The sequence below is a fragment of the Fukomys damarensis genome, unplaced genomic scaffold, assembly GCF_012274545.1.
Source record: "Fukomys damarensis isolate Sample0158 unplaced genomic scaffold, DMR_v1.0_HiC HiC_scaffold_34, whole genome shotgun sequence".
Classification (NCBI taxonomy): Eukaryota; Metazoa; Chordata; class Mammalia; order Rodentia; family Bathyergidae; genus Fukomys; species Fukomys damarensis.
In genome coordinates this window covers 9425013-9444633 of record NW_022900946.1, presented here as the reverse complement: position 1 = coordinate 9444633, position 19621 = coordinate 9425013, and the positions used below count along the sequence as shown (strand labels likewise).

The 19621-nt window shown below is 50.0% G+C and overlaps 1 protein-coding gene across 2 annotated transcripts in view; it reads left to right on the top strand.

Annotated features, from left to right (window-relative positions):
- Nucleotides 1-19621, top strand: part of Syt17 (synaptotagmin 17) — a 70210-nt gene that overhangs the window by 9095 nt on the left and 41494 nt on the right. For both annotated transcript variants that reach the window (XM_010631630.2, XM_010631631.2), the window contains exon 5: nt 1861-2480. In XM_010631630.2, the coding sequence (XP_010629932.1) occupies nt 1861-2480 (620 nt within the window). The remainder of the gene's footprint in view (nt 1-1860; nt 2481-19621) is intronic.

Here is a 19621-nt window from a genome sequence, read left to right as displayed (position 1 = left end):
GGGCCTGAGTTCAGTCCCTGGTACCAAAAAAAAAAAAATAATAATAATAATAATAATATCTGGACCCACATCTGAACACGAAATTCATCCATGTTTCAGATCTTCCGTGCACAACCTGAAAGTAACTATATAATATTTTGAATGCACCTGCATTTTGGCTGCCACCCACCGCAGAAGGTCAGGGAAGCCTTTTCCCTGGGACATCAGTATTAGCACTCAAAGAATTTTAGATTTGGGAGCATTTTGTATTTTTGGATTAAGGATAGTCAGCTAGTAGGTCTAATAAAATCAACCGTTTACATTAAATCGCACTTATTTATTTGCACATTTTACATGTTGTGATTTGGGTACGTTTGAAGTTACCTGTGTGGCTTGTATTGCTCCTGTGGGCAGTGCTGCTCTCCACGGTTTCCGTCTTGCGCCTGGCCCTGGACGCAGGTGTTCCTGGCGTGATTATCAGTGCACCTGTTGTGCGTCAGGCAGGAGTCTCGTGATGTTAGCTGGCACGACAGGTGTGTGGGCGATGGACGGTAACGCTGTGAGCTCACTGTCAGAACGGGAGGAGCGAAGACTAGAGTGATGGGCTGCTGGCTGACGAAGGGGGGAGGCAGCCTTGGAGCCCTGAGGTTCCAGCAGGACCCTTAAGAGATGCGCTTATTGCCATGTGAGCTCTGCGCACAGTGTGTGCCTGGTCCTTCCCAGGCATCGGCTCAGTGAATCCTCACCACTGTCTTTGAAGTAGGTGTTGTTACTGTTTTACGGAAGGGCGAAACTGAGATCTGGGGAACTTGACGTCGTGTGCCCGGAGTCACAGGGCTCATGAATAAGTAGCTGAGTTGCAATTTGGCGCAGGCACATGGGGCGGCAGCACAAGGTGATGGTGACCGCCAGACAAGCCACACCTGACACCTGCTACCTCTGCTGTTGCTGCTGCATCGTCTTTCTTCTTCTTCCTGTTCCTCTTCTTCTTTTGCCTTTTCCCCCAAGTATTTTATTTAAATATTAGATTTCATAAAGCACATCAGCTAACCATTTGGCATACATCTCTCACGTCAGCCTGAGAGATAACAATTCAGTTAGGCTACCTCTGCTTCTAAGGGTGGGACCTTTGGGACAGACTGGGGATAACCGAGATGACCTAATGGTCAGAGGGCTCGTGAGAGTGGATGGCCAAGGACGTGCAGTCCGTTTAGAACCGTGGCAGCAGTGGTGATGTGGACACACAAATCAGCGCGCGGTCAGCCCTCTGTACCCGTGGTTCTGCATCCTCCATTTCACCCAACAGGGATCAGAAGGACTCAGGAGAAAATGCTTCTGCCCTGAAAATGTCCAGACATATTTCTTTCTTTCTTTTTTTTTGGTTTTTTTGAGACAGGGTCTCTCTATGTAGTTGAGACTGACCTGGGACTCACTATGTAGCCCAGGCTGGTCTCGAACTCACAGTGATCCTCCTCCCTCAGCCTCCAGAGCGCTGGGATTATAGGCGTGCACCATCACGCCCGGCATCAGACATATTTCTTGTCATTGTCCTCTAAAGGACAGAACAGAGCAAGTAATTACAAAGCATTCACATGGCATTAGAGATTCCAAGTAATCTAGAGATGACCTGAAGCATCGGGAGGATGTGTGCACTTCATACATAAATACGGTGCCTTTGTATATAAAGCGCCTGGGCATCGTCCTACTTTTGGGGTCCACGGGGGCCCTGGAACCGACCCCATGGATTTAGGGGTGACTGCGGTCCCAAGTGCACAGGGAAGAACATTTTGCAGCAGGGGAGCTGTGAGCGCCCATCAGGGTTGCCGGTGCCGCTGCCCGGCCCAGGGAATGATGCTCACTGCTGTTTCGGCCTCTGTTTAGGTCTGGACTCACGACGGCCCAGCTCCCCGCTCATCGATATCAAACCTATTGAGTTCGGCGTCCTCAGTGCCAAGAAGGAGCCGATCCAGCCCTCGGTTCTCCGGCGGACCTACACGCCCGATGACTACTTCCGGAAGTTCGAGCCGCAGCTCTACTCCCTGGACGCCAGCAGCGACGATGTGGACGCACTGACCGACGAGGAGATCCTGTCCAGGTACCAGCTGGGCATGCTGCACTTCAGCACGCAGTACGACCTGCTGCACAACCACCTCACCGTGAGGGTCATCGAGGCCCGGGACCTGCCGCCCCCCATCGCCCACGACGGCTCGCGCCAGGACATGGCGCACTCCAACCCTTACGTCAAGATCTGCCTGCTGCCCGACCAGAAGAACTCTAAGCAGACGGGGGTCAAGCGCAAGACCCAGAAGCCTGTGTTCGAGGAGCGCTACACCTTCGACATCCCGTTCCTAGAAGCTCAGAGGAGGACCCTGCTCCTGACCATGGTGGACTTTGATAAGTTCTCGCGCCACTGTGTCATCGGCAAAGTGTCCGTGCCTTTGTGCGAAGTGGACCTGGTGAAGGGCGGGCACTGGTGGAAGGCGCTGATTCCCAGCTCACAGGTAAGGCCGGCTTTGCGGCGTCTCCTCCTGCAGGCTTAACTGAGGAATGGTCGTTTTTATTTCACTTTGCTATTTATAACTATTTTTTATAGTTATGAAACTTTTTTTATACTGAGATGATTTTTGGCTTTAAGAAGTTGCAAAAATAGCAGAGTCCTCATGTCTTCTTCACCCTCTGACGATGACATCTTACACCCCGGAGTACATTAGCCACGCCGGGGAGTGGACATTGGAAACTAGGCTGGGCGCAGTCCAGATTTCACTGTTTTTCATGTGCACTGCTGAGCGTGTGTGTGTGTGTGTGTGTGTGTGTGTGTGTGTGTACACGCAAGTGTTTCTGTGAAATCTCATCGCGTAGACAGATTTGTGTAACCACCACCACTCTGGGAGCTTTTCTGTCGTTGACACTGTTACTTAATCAGGAGAATGACTGCTCAGGGTATAAAGCTATCCGTCATTTTGACTTTCAGAAATTGATTTGGCAGGAAAGAAAAGTGAGGGCCAGAGACTGGGATGACAAGTGGATGCTTCTCAGGCAGATTGTTAGATTGGCAAGTGGGATCGGCTGCTGGGGACGTCACCCCTGGGCCCCGCTGTGTCCCCAGCGGCTGTTGGGCATTCGTGTCTTACCTGTTGTGGGCACTGGGGGGAAGATCCAGCCGTAAGAAGCTCCTCTGACCCGGCACACTGCTGACAGCAGTGCCCTGTGATGCAGGCAGGACTATTTTACACGAACATACGAAGAACAAACCAGAGGTGTATCTCTTGGTCCAGGATCTGATGACCCAGTACCACATTGAGGCGGACAGTTTCTTGTTTTTTATTCTTGGAGCCAGAGATGGAACCAGGGCTTTATATTTGCTGAACACTTGCTCTACAATGGAGTCCTGGGTACAGGTTTTGTTCATTTCTTTGTAATTTAAAAAGAAAATTTTTAGTGCATGTTTGCAGGTTTTAAACATGAGGCCCAAGAGGGATGGTTTCACTACAAAACAGTGTGTGTATGTGTAAGGGTGTGTGTATGTGTGGTCTTCAAACGTAGAGATTTATCGCTCTCGGACTGCATTCTCTAAGAAAATTCTGAGGCCAAGGACATTGTTTATCAGGGAAGTGACACCAGGATGGAACAGGAAGGTCACAGAAACGATGTGCAATTGAGTTGCCTCTCACCATGGTCCTAAACCTACGGGGAGACCAAGAGCTCGTGCAGCCACAGCCACAGCAGGCGAGGGAGCCAGGCTGTTTGCATGGACGCCGTCTCCCCCATCACAGAGTAATGGTTGCTGGAGTTCAGAGATCGCATCCCTGCCCCTCTGGCCTGTGGCCCTGGTGGGTGTGAAATGGTGTGTGAGGTGGCAGCTGGACGGCAGCTGTGTGTGGGGAAGCGGTGTGGGAGAGGGGAGGGTGAGCAGCCTCTGGGAGAACCTTCCTTCCAGGCGCTCCGGCCAGAGACGTCGCCTGTTTTCTGTGCATCTTCTGGGGTATCTGACACCACTCCGCCTTCTGAAATCTTATAGCGTAAAGAACACAGTAGTTCCAGCCTGCCAGGTTCTGTTCTTCCGCGCAGGAGATGCAGAGGATCTGATGTGCACACAGCTGGCCCCCTTTCCGTCTTTGCTCGGATGGCACCTTCCTAGCACAGCCTCCCCAGCACATCACTGCACTTTGTGGTTTGGTTTCTTCTGTCCTCCGACTCTCCCTCACTTCTTGTCTTTCTTTCTCCTTCCCAGTCCTGGTGCAGATGCAGGGATGGGAGATGGAGACACTCGGCCTCCATTAGGCTGGTGGGAGTCCCCTTCCCAGGGGAGCCTTTGTGGTGACATTGCCGCCAGTGGCATAGGCCCAGCCACCCCATGTCCTGCCGGTGTGATGGGCCCTCTGCTTCCTCCCAGGTTGGGTGGAGGTATGGCCCCCCATCCAGGTGTGAAGCCAGGCGTTCAGGCCCTCACCTTGTTGGAGGGCCTGGTGGGTGGTAAGCCTGTGACGGTGGCAGTTGTGGTTGTCAGGAGGGCACGCGGCCTGTCCCACACCCCTTCAGAGCAAGGCTGCACTTTGTAATGTCCCAGAGTGCTACGTAGTTATAACACATGATGCATATCGAACCTGGAAGGCTAGGAGTAGAAAGGTTTCTGACTGCGCCTGACACGGTGCCTTTGTAAGTGTCCCCAGAGAGCCGCCTTGTCCCTTCCAATGTGTGACAGTGAGAGCCTTCACCATAGACTAAATCCTAAGCCCCTGGGGTATGAGAAATACACTTCTGTTATTTATCAGCACCATATAGTATTAGTAGCATATAGTATTTTTCTGATGGCGATCCAAATGGAGGAAGACAAGGAGGAAATATACTGACAGCTGCAGAACTTTGAAATGCCTTTGAAAAAGATGGAGAGTTGGATAGATAGGTATGCAATAAAGCAGAAATAGCATATTTAAAAGACTGTGAGTAACAATAACTGCATGCTGTAGAATCTGGGTGATGCAGCTAAGGGTGTTCACTACAGTTCTTTCAGCTTTTCTGTATTTGAAAATGTTCATGAGAAAACGTTGGGAGCAAGAGACAGGAGGAGATGGAGCACCCATTAAGTGTAATTGCTATCTTTGGGCAAGAACTGATGACTGTGTGGATCCAGAGTGGGGCGGCAGGAATAGGTGGCCAGCTTTGGGCTGCTTCCCTGGTCCCCACTGAACCCCACTTTGGCGGCTGCAAAGGAAGGGGGCTTTCCACTACTGCAGCTGTTCCCCGTAACAAGCGTCAGTATCCCCCCAAGAGTGGAGGCCACGAGGTTCCCAGATCTCAGCCTTGCTGGTTCAGATTCCTAAGCCTCGGGGGCACATGAGTCTGCACTTTAGCAAGGGTGTGGGGCGATGCTCAGGTAGGGACTCTGGACTTCATTCTGAGAACACGGCGGGTGCTCGAGGGCTGAGAGGTTTGGCTGTCGAATAGACAAGGGTCTGGAGCTTGCCCTTGGCACTCACGGGTTGGATTGGTGGTGGCGTAATAAGATGGGACAGCTGGGGTGGGCCTGGGCCTTGCAAATGCCTGGCATACAGTGGACACCCAGTGTCCGGCTGCCATTGTGATGGAATGGAGCAGCCATAGGGGAAGGAGCATGCTCGCCAAAGTTCATGGGGTTAATTCTGAGTCGTGTCTGAGCAGAGAAACTGTTGTTGTTGTTGTTGTTGGTATGGGGATGGAACCCAGGGCCTGCGCGCTGAGTTATATCCGCAGCCCATTTTTATGTTTTACTGTGAGACAGAATCTCCCTATGTTTCTAAAGTACCCATTCTGGGCTGGAACTTGTGCCCTTCCTGCCTCAGCCTCCCGAAGTGCTGGGATTATAGGCATGCATCACATTGCCCCGCTTGGGTATAGAATCTTGTATGACAAAACTTCACTGACTGCTGAGGAGGAATGTTTGATTTGGTCCCCAAAAGAAGAGAATATGTTCAGTCAAAAGTGCTATTTGTGCACTGGAGGGCTGGATATTTACATTTCTGAAGATTGCTTTCACCTGCAATTGCTCTGGTCAAAGGAAACCTTTAGATCTCGGGTGTCCAGGTTTCTGGGCGCTGTGGCTTAGGAAGTGGAGTCTGCGTGTATTGTTTCTGACGCAGCCATCTTCTCTGGTGACCACTGACCCGTAGGACTGACATCTGTCCTCCTAGCTTGGGCTTCCCCACAGACCAACCTCATGACAGTGGTTTCAATGGGCATGTTTTCTCAGAAGGGACAGAAAAATGAACTAGAAGGGAAGGGGGAAAGAAAGTAATTAAAGGGTGTGTTGTCTTGCAAGTTACTCCTTCTTGTGGGCTGCAGGAGTTTGTCCTCCAGGGAGCCCAGCGCAGCAGGCTGGAGGGGTGAGGGAGCAGGTCAAGTGTTCACTGGCTCCCATCACACGGGTTTCAAGGTGCTCCCAGGAGTCTCAATGCCCTGGGCACCTCTGGCTGGCCACGTGGATGTGAGTAAAGAGGACACTGGTGGCCTGGAGAAGTTCAGTGGACACTGATGTGTCGAGACGGCGAGCTGGGTGGTCACCTGCAGCCTCACCACACTTGCCTCACCACCTCTGTATGTGGTGTGTACCCTCACTTAGGGCTCAGGATGCAGATCCCCACTCTTCCTTCTCTCTGCTTCCCCGTCTTCATTTCTCCTCTGCTCTGATCAGAAAGATACAAAGCAGATGAGTGAGACCCCGGGCTGAGCAGAAGTCCACAGAAATGGCAGCACTCTTCCTACAGAGGGGCTCACCCTGCAAGGCCTCTCCAGGCAGCTTTCGAGCTGAGGCCAGAGGGGAGGGAGGAAGGGCAGGAAAATCCATCGCTCTTTTGACTTAGCCAGTGCGCCCTCCACCCTGAATCTTTTCCCTCTGGAGCCTGGGAACAGTGAACCTGTGGACCCTGCAGAACCAGGCCTTGGCTTCCTATAGCTCCTGAGGAGGGATTGGGTCCCAGCTGATGATGGCTCCTTTGCCTCTCCCTGATCCTCAGCTTTGGGCCCAGTGGCCAGTCTAGGATCAACAGCAAATGCCCCCACTCAGTACCCTGCCTGTGTTCAGGGACAGGCTTGCCATATTAACTACTGCATGGACGTCAGCTTGTGCTATCACTTATTCTCAAGATCTTTAAAATTTTGGAGGGATTCACTAAGGTGTTGTGTTGAATAAATGTCATTGTGTGTAAAGCATTACCTGTTTTTGTTCGTTTCAGTGCTTCTGCTGGAACCCAGGGCCTCGCAGGCTAGGCAAGTGGTCTCCCACTGAGCTACATCCCCATCCCCTTTTTAAATTTTTATTTGGAGACAGGGTATTGCCAAGTTGCCCAGGCTGACCTTGGACTTGCAATCTTCCTGCCTTAACCTCCCAGGTAACTAGTATGACAGATGTGTGCCTGGCTTAGCACATTCTCTTTTAAATTGGGCTGACTTGGTTAAGTGTGAACATGGATCTAGCGCTACCCCCATTAACTAGGGATGAGGATCTTGCTGCATGGGTAGTTGAGGGGTGTACAGTGACGGTACTAATGATGACTGACTTTTACATAGCTCTCTCGGTGTGCCAGGGCTTTCTTCGTACATACTGAGCCTCCACTGTTGGAAATGTATGTTTCATATACCCCTTAGAAGGCAGGAAATACAGCTCAGTGGTACAGTGTTTGCTTAGCATGTGTCTTAGTTACTTTTCTCTAGTGGACACAAAATACCTGACACCTAAAGTTAAGGGACAGAAGGTTTATTTGGACTCACAGTTTGTAGAGGTTTCAGTCCACAATCAGCTGGCTCCAAGGCAGGGTGGTGTGGCAGAGGGGCATCACAGAGGAGAAACAATGCATGGTGGGCAGAAGGCAGCAAAGCAGTAAAGTAGCAAGAAAGCAGTAATGACAGCAGCCCTCTTTCCATCCCTTGTATTCTATCCAGGATATATGCCCTTAGGCTGGCCTTCTCCAGTATCCACACCCAGAACTGTGCCAAACCAATCAGTGGACTGATTTAGTAATCACACACCTTTGATCCGGGCATCACACACTCTAGATGCAGCCACCTCTGAAAATCCCCAACTATGACCCCATGAAGCTTTGGGGAGATATCTGGATATGAGCCGTAACAACATGTTGGTGGCCCTGGGTTCCCTTTTAAGTAGTACAAAGGAAAAAAAAAAAACAAAAAAAAAAACACCAAAAAGCCTTCCATGATATACCTTATACATAACCTGAAGATAATTTTTTGTAATATTTTTAGTGCACTTGCCATTTGATTGCTAGTAATAATTTGGGTTAAAATGTTTTGAATTTGGGAACATTTTGGATTTTTAGATTTATTAACTCTTATTGCCATCCTGTTTTTATAGATGAGGAAACTGAGGCCTGTGTGAAGGAAGTGGCCGTAGCCACAGTGCTGGAATTTGAACCCAGGCCATTTCCCTGCAGAGGCTGTTCTCCCTGCCCCCTGTACCTCCTCATGATAGACCAGGTCAGGCAGAGCCCTGGCAAACCATGTACCTGAGGACGTGGTACTGGGGACCAAGTACCCAGAGGATGCAGGGAGGGAGCTGGGATGGAGGAACCCAAGAAGAGGAGAGGAGCTTGGGGAGCAAATGAAGTTGAGATCAGAGGAACTGGCCTTGGAACTGATTTTGGTCTCAGTATATGCAGTGTGATAAAAAAAAAAAAAATACAGGGTGCTTAAAATTTTTTCTAATTTGGTATAGTAAACACTTTGTCATTAATTCCTCTCAAAACAGTCTCCCTTGCTTCAAACACACTCATCCCACCCTCCTCGGCACTTTCTGAAGCAGCCCTGGAAGCCCTCTTTCATGAGCGTCTTTAGCTGTGTCGTCCTGGCTGCCTCGGTGTTCTGAATGGATTAAAAATGTTTTCCTTTCATGGTCATTTTGACTTTGCAGAAGAGCCAGAAGGTGGTACAATGCCAGATATGGTGAGTAAGATGGATGAAGATACATCATAATGTTTTCACTTGACAGAAATTTCTCTTGGGGCTTTGCATCAATTCAGGACATGGGACAGCCATGAAAAGACACTCATGAAAGAGAACTTCCAGAACGGCTTCAGAAAGTGGCGAGATGGTGGGATGAGTGTGTTCGAACAAGGATTATTTTGAGGGGGTTAATGACAATGTCTTTCACAGTAATTTTTTTTATTTTTATTGAAACTTCAGTGTATTTCTTGGTTATACCACATATCCTACTTTGAGATGAACCATATACTACTTTGATCCAGATGATAGAAGAGATTTCAGGATTATTTTTAAAGACTATTTATTTTTAGGGCAGTTTTAGGTCATGGAAATGTGGGGAGGAATATTCAGGGGTCACCCATGCACCCTGTGACCCCACACAGGTTCAGCTTCCCCCGTACCAGCGTTCCTTACCAGAATAGTACATTTCAGGCAGTTGCCGGACCTGTATTGACATCATTGTTGTCCCCAATTCATAGTTTACTTTAGGGTACACTCTTGGCATTGGGTGTTCTGTGGTTTTTGACAAATTATGATGACCTCTATCCACCATGATAATTCTATATAGAGTAGTTTCACTGAAACTTTAAAAAAATAATAATAATAATTTGAGATGCTTGGAGTTTTGTGCTGGTAGTTCATGGTCCCTGGAAACTGCTTGGAGTGATAGGTGCCCCCAGCCCACCTTGTCAGCTGCAGAAAACAGCCTGGTAAACATGGACACCTCGCTACACTTTGGATTTTGTGGTCACTCCCCATTTGCAGCTGTCACAGGCAAGGCCCCAGAGAAGGCAGATGTCGATGTTTTAAGGAAGGTCCCTCGTTAACTGGCTCTGAGCTGCCCTTTCCTATGAGCTTCTCAGAATCCTGGCCTTTGTGTATGAGTTAAAATTATTTCCTGTCCAGGTTCTTGAGGATGCAGTAATTTAGCCCAGGCTAGAGCCTTACAAAGCAGCCATAAATTAGAAATTTCTTTTTAAGTAGTCCTTCTTGTTTTCCTCATTCTTGAGTAAATTGATTTTCTAGTTTAGACTTCAACATGAGCCTTTTGATTCCAGTTAGAACATGAAGTAGAAGGGGACCGAAAGGTGACTTGGACCAGTCAACTTCCCTATTTCATAGATGAGAAAACTGCAGTATAGAGAGGTTGAGAGACTTATCCAGAGTCCCTCAGCTTTCCTTGCCCTGGGGTTAGTTGGCCTGACTTCCAGGCAGGCAGTCTTACCACTGTGCCAACTGCTTTGCCCGACAAAGGATGTGCTCTAGTGGCTAAGAGCACAGAGATGGATCCATCCAGACTCGGTTAAAGTGCTGGCTCTGCTCCTATTAGAGGTGTGGGTTCAGGCGGGTCTCTTTCTGTCTCTGAGCCTCAGTTTCTTTATCTGTCAAAGGGGAATCATGCGGTGTGCTGCTGCCAGCTTGCACTGGCTCACAGAGCTGTGTGTTAAATTTTCAAGGAATTTTGCAAACCTGCTGTTGTCACATTGGTAGCTTGAAATCAGCGTATAAACAAGTGCCACAAGTCCCTTTTCCCTGGAGAGTTTCACATTTGCCATCATGCCACTTATCCTAGCAGGACTTAGCTGGACGGTTGTTGTGGGCAGTTAGAGATCTAGCTGTGTAACGTGCTGAGGACGGAGAGTCTGACCCATGAACACAGTGCTGCCAAACTGATCAAAAGCACAGCCAAGCAGTCCCATAAACTCAGGTCAGAGCCAGCCCAGCGCTTCTAGCGGTGTGACATTGAGTGGTCTCTCAGTGGCATCAGTAAGTGCTGGCTTGCCCTGAATGCTTTCTAGGGACCTGGCCCTGTCTGAGGGCTTTCCACTTAAGTTTGAAAACTATTCAGGGACTGTCAGTATCCTATTATTCTTTTAGAGTTAAGAAACTGAGGCACAGAAAGTTGTCCTTGCTCAAGTCACTAGCCCAAGGTCATGAAGTTGGCAAATGCATTCAGTCTGGTATCAGCTCTTGACCTTCGCAGCTTAACTTCCTGGGGAAATGGCAGGAATGACAACCCCAACTTGTAGTCAAGGTGTCAGCTGATGATTCCCAGGTGGTCCCACAGGGCAAGGCCTCACTGGTAACAACACTTAAGTAAATGTCGTAGGCAGTCATTGCTGTGATGATTACACTGAAATCTTCCTGGCCATGAGATCGACAGTTGGACTAAGGAGAAAAAAGTAACGCTTGACAGACAAGCCTTTCATCAGCTCCGGCGGGTTGGGAAGGTGGAGTCCTGAGTTCCCAGTGTTCAGCAGGTTGGGTGGCTCAGGTATCTGACCTCCAGAGGGATCACAGGGGTCTCTGGTTAGACAGAGAGAAGTTGAAGGTTTCCTTGGGCTGACAACATTGGTTGAGCAGATATGTATGACAGGTCTGCGGCTACAAACACGAGAGGGCCTGGTCCCTGCCCTCGCCTGTCACAATATAATGAATAGCAAGTGTTTGTCAAGTGCTTCCTGTTTCTGATAGTGTGGACCATCTCTATTTTTTTTTTTTTAATACGTGATCCCATAGAATACTCACAAAAGCCTGTGAGATAGGTCGTCTTCCCCATTTTACAGTGGGGAGAAACTGAGGTCCTGGTCAGTGGGTGACTCATGTGGTTTATCCAGGGAACAAATGGCAGGTCCAGGACTTAAGCAGCATGACTCCTGAGCTCAGTACTTTCTTATTAGCTGTAGTAGCCTTTGAGAAACATTCATGGCCATCCACATCTATGACACAAAGAGAAAATTGATGGAACCAGGGGAGAAAAGGCCTTTTCATTTGAAGCAGTAGCACAACTGTTTCTGCTCAGCTTTAAGGAAAATGATGTCTAAAGTAATAATAGATTCAGTTCTTCAGTGCTGATGTCTAAGTCATATATATATATTCACCCATGTAATGCTCATAGTACACAAGAGGTGCTCTTATTGTCTCTGTTGTGCAGATAGCAAGACTGAGGCCAGGGAGTCAGGAAATGTGCCCATACCCAGCGGTGGTAAAAGGGTTTTATCCAGGGTTTATGTTGGGCTCTCTAGAAGGAAAAGGACTGAATCATCAAGATACCTATGAATGCTCTTGAGCAGATCTTTGTGGATCTTCATGTATTTCTCTCTAGAGCAATGCAGATGCTTAGTGATATAATGTAAGCCACAAATGTAATTCAGGTTTCCTAATAGCCACATGTATTGTCCAGCATTCCTGTTGCCAGGACAAATACTCAACACCCACAGCTTAAAGGAGGAGAGGTTCAATTTGGCTCATGGTTTCAGAGGGTCTAGTCCATGGTTGGCTGGTCCCAAGCAGAAATGTCATGGCAGAAGGGTGGAGGGGGCAAAGAGATGCTAGCTCATGGTGGCTAGAAAGCAGCTTAGGGAAACAGTGCCAGAGAGGAAGGGATCGGGGACCAGACATAGTCCCCAAGGTCACAGATCTCTAACCCACCCAGATACACCCAGAAATATCCTTTACTATTCCCCTCAGCAGCTCTCAAGCCAATCCCATTGATACCCCACTTTAACTGTCACACCACATTTTAAAAGCTAGAAAGAAGGCCTGGGATTTAGCTCAGTCATGCCACCGCCTGCCTTGTGAGCACAAAGTCCCAAGTTTGATGCCCGGTACCAAAATAAATAAAAAGCTAGAAAGAAACAGCTGAAATTAATTTGAACACCATTTTATTGAATCCGGTACATCTAAAATGTTGTCATTTTTACATGTCATCACTATTTAAAAAGTGTGAGCATGAAATGGGCCTTTTGTCATACTAAACTGTCAAACCCATCGTCCGTTCTGTACCACCAGCACACCCCAGGTTCCCAGCTGCACTCTTGGTGCACAACCACAGGAGGCTGGTGGATTCTGTATAGACGACTCGGCTCTGGAAAGATATGAGTAATCCAGTTGGCTCTCTGGACTGTAAATCTCACCTCCCTACTTCCCATCGAGCCTCATCTCCAGTGGGCTCCCCCTTGGGCTAGGTGTCCAGAGCTGGTGTCAGATGTTACTAGAAGGTGTGACCTTGACTGATGTGGACTTTTACTCCAGCTTTTACTGGCTTCAAGATGGGTGGAAAGCCAGTGCAGAGAGGATGAAGCAGAGGGAGGAGTAAAGCGGAAGGCCTGGTTTCCAAAGAGTTTCTGACCAGCTGGTGGCCGTGTTGGCATCCTTGGCTCTGAGGTCTTGTTGAACTGGTTTTGGGAAGGAGATGGGGCCAGCAGGAGTCACTGTGGGAAGGTCAGATCAGCTCCATGTCACTGGAGGCAGGGCTATACGCTCCTGTGAGGGATCAGACAAGGGACAGCTCTGACCTCACCCCCAGAGCTCCCTCAGTGGTGCCTTCATGTCCTTGAGGACCTACAGCAGAAGTCCCCTTCATTGCCACACCCACCAAGGCTCTAGTTACCCGGATGGCCCCGTTGACCACGTGGCCTGCACTTAACACCCCCTGAAACAGGAGGCTGTTTTCTTAAACCCTGTTGAGACAGGAGGCGTGCTTATTGGAGGCACACAGAGGCCAGCTGCCTTGCGGCCCCCTGCAGGGTAGGACCTGCCACCTGTGCATGAAATATCAGGACCTAGGGCCACCAGAGACACAACCCCAACTGAGGTTCCCTTGATAGCAGTTAGAGGGAAAAGTTCCCCTCAGGACACAGCCCCAGGAGCTTCAGGCTGGATCCAGGGGCCCAAACCTGGTCATCAGAAATATGGACGGACGCTCTACCTGGTAGACATTAGGATGCATAGCCTCCAGCCAGCACTCAGCCCAGCGCCCTGTATCAGTGTGCTGTGGCTGCAGAGCAAATCACCATGAACGTGAAACAGTGTCCGTGTATTGTCTCATGCTTTCCAGACAGGACTTCGCTGGTCCTTTGCTCAGTCTCACCAGGTCACATCAAGGTGTTGTTTGGTGCTCTGATCTCATGTGAGGCATGAGGCCTCTTCCAGGCTAAGTGGTTGTTGGCATAATGCAGTCTTGCACAGCTGTAGGAGTGAGTCCTCAGCTTCCGGAGGCTCCACTCTTCCCTGGCCGTGGACCTCTCTATACATGACAGTTCACTGCTTCAAGGCCACTTTGAACCTAACCTGGAGAGATCTGCTGCTGCTCATCGGATCAAGTCTGACCCCCCCAGGATAACCTCCCTTTCAGTGAACTCCATTAACTGGTAAGGGACCTTAATTATAAATGAAAACCTTTCCCTGTGCTGTATAATGTCATCCAGTCACGGAGCACCATCTCATCATACTCAGAGGTCTCACACTGAAGGGGAGAGGGTTGTACAGAGTCCCCTGAGGGCCATTTTAGAATTCTGCCCATAACTTCCTCATAGAGGAGGATTCTGATTGGTTGGGTTGATCTCATGGCCACCTCTGAGCCAATCACCGTGGCTGGGGAGAGGCCAGGGTGGGCAGGGTCGGCTGCCCAGGTTTAGTGTCCCATATACATCACAGCAAAGAAGTTCTGGTACCAGAAGGGGGAGGGGCAGGAATGCTGAATAGATGGGAGCAGGAGGTGACCCCCAAACCAGAGACCGAGATAAGGTACCGTTTGTATAACAGGGTGCCTCAGGTCAGCTGACAGAAAAGAGAAATGAAGCTGCGAAGGATGCCCTGGATTTGGTGTTTTTTCCAAATTAAACAATTTTAGTGTATGTGCTGCCAAAGCAGCCTCCAAATCAAACAGTGGAGCCATTACATTCTTACCACATGCCAGCCGTGGGAGCAGGCCCTAGAGTATAGTGGTAAGAAGGTGGGCTTTGCAGTCTCACAGCCCTGACGTGGTATCTTACGCCTTCATCCATGCAGCAGGTACTTACCAAGCACCTGCTCAGACTGGGCGCCAGTTTCCCAGGAAACACTGTGTGACCTCGGGGGGTTTCCCTGACTTCTCTGAGCCTCCATTTTCAGTGGAGAAACTGGAGATAAGAATGGAAAGAATAGGGCTGGGGATTTAGCTCAATGGTGCCGCTGCCTGCCTTGCAAGCACAAGGACCCGAGTTCAATCCCCAGTACCAACAACAACAGCAACAAAAATAGTAGTCAAGATCACAGGGTCTGAGTCCATCTCCTCAGGTTCGTACGCTGTGAACCGTTTTGGCAACACTTCTGGCACCGAATGTGTGGAGTTTTCTCCATACCCGTCCATTCTCCATTCCTCTGGACCCCAATTTAGGGTTCTAAAATTCAGTTCTGGCAGTCTTTGCCCTGAGCTAGTGCAGACCCTCAAGGGTAAAGCGTGGATCCACAGAATGCTCCTGCTTCAGCGGCCAGTCGAGCCCTAGCTTGTTGACCCTACTATAAATGGAGGGTTCCTGTGGTCCATCCTCAGGTGCAGTAACTTGCTAGAAATGGTCACCAAACTCAGGGAGGCACTTCACTTGTGATCATCAGTTCATTATAAACAGTACGACTCAGGCTGGATGTGGTGGGGTACACTGTAATTTCAGCATTTGTGAGGCTGAGGCAGGAAGGTTGCAAGTTGGAGGAGAGCCTGGATTACACAGTGAGGCTCTGTAGATATATATATATGTATTTAAAAAACGATGCACTCAGGGAGCATTGGATGGTGTGGGGCAGAGAGGTGTGGTGGAGTTCCCATCCCTTTCTAGGCTCACCACCCTCCACTACCATCATGTAATCACCAAACTGGAAGCTTCCAAACCCTGTTATTTAGGGGGTTATGGAGATTCCATTAGGTCAGCACAGTTGGTTAAATCATTGGCCATTGGCCCCTGAACTCAACCTCCAGCTTCCTCTCCCATGGGACTGAAGGTTCCAGCATGGCCTTCCTAGCGACCAGCCCCATCTTTAAGCCATCTAGGGGTTCCCAGCCACCAGCCACCTCACTGGCATACAAAAGACGCCTCTATCACTCCAGAGATCTTAGGGATCTTGAACTATGCGCCAGGAACCTGGTGCAGACACCAGTGTCTTATCCACATCCTGGCTGTGCCACCTGCCTGCTGCGCCATGTCAGACGTGTCTCGGGTTCCTCATGGACAGTGAGGGTAACAATGGTGCCTCCTTGCAGGGTTGTTGTGAGGATTAAAAGGAAAGCGTACAGCGCATCCTAGGTAGTGCTGGCTGGCTGTCAGCAGTACGTCATTGTCCCCAAGGGCACCCTGGCGGGATGGGGTAATGCATGCAGCGTGCTCAGCTGCTGTTTTCTGCTGAAGTTAGGGTTCGTTTACATGTCGAGCATGTTTGGAGGTTTCCCATGCATTGGCTTCAGCTTGGCTCCTGGGGATAAAGTGGGAAGTGAAGGGCTTGCAGTCCAAGCTGGTGGGCGCAGTTAGAAACTAGAATCATAAATTGTAACCCACTCTGCTAGTCACGTTTTCGTTATTGTGACAGAATATCTGAGAAAGTCAACTTAGAGAAGGAAAGGTTTATTTTGACTCATAATTTCAGAGATTTCAGTACACGGCTGCCTTGCATTGCTCTAGGCCTGTGGCAAGGCAAAAGCATCGTGGCGGAAGGGCATGGTAGAGGAAAGTGCTTACCTCATGGCAGCCAGGAAGTGGAGGGAGAGGGAAAGAACCTGAGAGGAAGGGGCCAGGGACCAGATGGAGTCTTCAAGTCATTGCCCTAGGGATCCACTGCCTCCATTTGGGCCCACCTCCCACAGCCTGTTGATAAGCTTGGCATACTTCCGACCCAGTCACCTCTTAGGCCTCCCCTCTGAACAGTGCTACACTGGGGATTGAGCTCTCAGTGCATGGGTCTTTGGGGACGTTTCTTATTCAAACTATACCACTTCTGGGGGTGGGCTTCCCGGGGCCTGTTCGTGGCACTGTGCCCAGTGCTGCGCTAGGGCCTGGCCCGCTGTGGAGTTTCTGTTCATGAAATAAATGGCCCCACAGTATTCACTGTAAGGGTGAGGAGAACATGACAAGGGCGCCTGCCCCACGGTGTGCGCTCTGGGAATGGGAGGGAGGTTGGGTGGTCTGGAATATTCCGTTTTCCTGGTGCGCACTTTGCCCCTGTGGGGAATGAAGTAACAGGAGATCGAGGGCAGCAGATTGTAGGCATCATCCTGAGGGACATGGGAGCCATCAAAAGACAAAAAGTGAGGGAGACACTTGGTCAGATTCCGGTTTTCGGTTGTTCCTGGAGTGGGGTGTGGGCTGGATTTCGAGCGAGGTTCTCTCTGTGGTACTCCCGGCGTCATGGGCGGAAACATTCTGTGCTCTGGGGCTGTCCTGTGCCCTGTAAATTAAGCATCATCTTTGGCCTCTATCGGGAGGCGCCAGTAGCTCCCCCTCTGCCAATGGTCACAACCCAAAGTTGTAACAGACATCACCACAAGTCCCCTGGGGCACAGTCACACCTGTGAGCACAGAGACAAGGTGAGATTTGCTGGGGCTGGTGACACACCCAGGTGTTGTGCCGTACAGCAGGTGAGGTGGGTTTAGAGAGGAGGGATTTTAGGAACTGGACATGGGGTGGAGTCTCTAAGATCCCTCTGTTTTCCTGGGTGAGAGGCTTGCTGGTTAGAGGTGCCAGGCAGTGGAGCGGAAGGAGCGGCCAAAGATGGGTAGGCGTGGTGCTGATCAGCGCAGTCTGGAGTGCGGAACGTGGTGGTGCAGGGTGGAGCATCCCCGGAGAGGGTCTCGCTGGACCTCGGTGATCACGCGGGATCCCATGGCTTGGAAGACCCATTGCTTTGCAGTACACCAAGGCGGGAACATGAGACGGAGCAGATCCACTCACTTTGTGGTCAGGGAGCAGAGACGAGTGGGAGAGAGGCCAGGGTTCCATACTGCCCTTCAAGCACACGCTGTCAATGACGAAGACACCTCCCAGGGGGTCCCACCTCCCAGAGTGTCCCCTGCTTCCCAGTGGCGCAAGCTGAGGGCCAAGCCTTAAACATGTGGGCCTTGGGGAACGTTCCAGATCCAAACGATGCCTTCAGACCCCTGGTCTTCCTTCCTAGCTCAGCGTCACCTTTGCTCGGGAGGTTTGGCAAGGTCAGTTCCTGCAGCACCCCTATCCTTCACAGGGCACCACCCCCATGGTAATGAAGTAATTGCACAATTAATTCTCTCAGCACCCTTTGCTATCAGGAATTCCATTGTAGGGACTTTGCCTCTCTCGGTCACTGCTGCACCCTTTGTCCTGACCTGGTCACCCAGTAAATGGATGAGCACCTACTGTGTGCTGCCTGAGTGCATGACATGGGGGAACTTCTCTGTGGACACCTGGTGACAGTGGCAGGGCTGGGTTTGAGCTGGGCCGGAGTTAGTGAGGTGCAGAGCAGAGGAGCTTTCTGTGCAGAAATGGAAGGAGGGGTGGCAGCAAAACTTAGGCCTGGGTGCTCCTGCCTTGAAGACTCTGCCTCTGCTCCTCCTGCTTCCTGTAAGTCCTTGTCCCGTCGCATGTCCGACCAGGGTGTCCCCACTATGTGTTCTTTCCTGGGGTGCTGGAGACCAGGCTAAACGTCTGGTGTGGTTTCAGGTTTAGGTTGAGTGCTGCATCTTCTAGAGCCCTCTCTGCTGAACAGGACTCTGCGGCAAGACACTCAGGGGAAGCTGAGTTTGGATAAACTCGGTCTCACTCTTCGAGATGCCGGAGTGGACCTGAAGAAGGTCAATCACATCTGGATGGCCATGGAGTCTGGGACATAAACTCTCAGACATCAGAAGACTGAGCGGCTCTCCAGGCTTTCCTGGAGGGCTCCGCTGCCCGTGCTAGAGATGAGTAAACAGTTTGTTGCACCAGCATCTGCTAAGGGTCTGTTACAGACCAGATGCACCAGAGGATGGAGAGAAGGGATGTGAGACCACTGCCCTCAGGGAGCTCACGGCCTTCTGAGGCAGCAAGGAAAAAAGGTGACCACTACCTCAGAATGAAAACAGAGGCTTCCCTCCCAGCAAAACTAAGCCGTCTCAGTCAAGAACTTATATTTGAAAGGCCAGATTTTAGTTTTAGAGGGCCATAAAGGAGAATATCTTCATGGCCTCCGAATCCTGTGTCTCTTCCAGTGGTCACAAAATAAAATAAGAACCATAGAAGGAAACGTTAGATGCGTTTGCCATGTTAAAGTGATGAGCTGTTCCTCAGAAAACATGGTAAAGAAAATGAAAAGACAGCCTCAGAATGTGTCTACCCTGCATCTGTATCATTTTTCTGGGGCTGTGGTACCACAAACGGGTACAGACAGAAGTTCACTGCCCCGTGGTGCTGGAGGGGTCTTCAGGCTGTGCACCCCTGCAAGACATGAGGGAGAGGTCAGCTCCGTGCCTCTCTCCTCCCTTCTGGTGGTCTGCTGGCAATCCTGTCCCACCCTTGGCTTGTAGATCTCTGTCTCCTTCACGTGCTGTTCTCTCTTTGCATGTCTGTGGCCAAATGTCCCTCTTTATAGGGGCTCTGGTCATTTTGGTGTAGGACTTACCCTACTCCAGGGTGACTTCGTCCTCATTCTCTCTGATAGGGCCCCATTTCTAAGTCACATTCTGAGACACTGAGGGTTGGAACTTTGTGGCACAGTATGCACATTTGGGGAGATAGAGTTCCACATACAACTGCTGAATAATTAACATCCATAATATATAAAGCCCCTTTGTAAATGAATGAATGATACAAAAGCAAAAGTGCGAGCCCCATGCCTGCCTTGCAAGCACAAGGTCCTGAGTTCGATCCCGGGTGCAAAAAAAAAAAAAAAAAAAAAAAAAAAAAAAAAAAA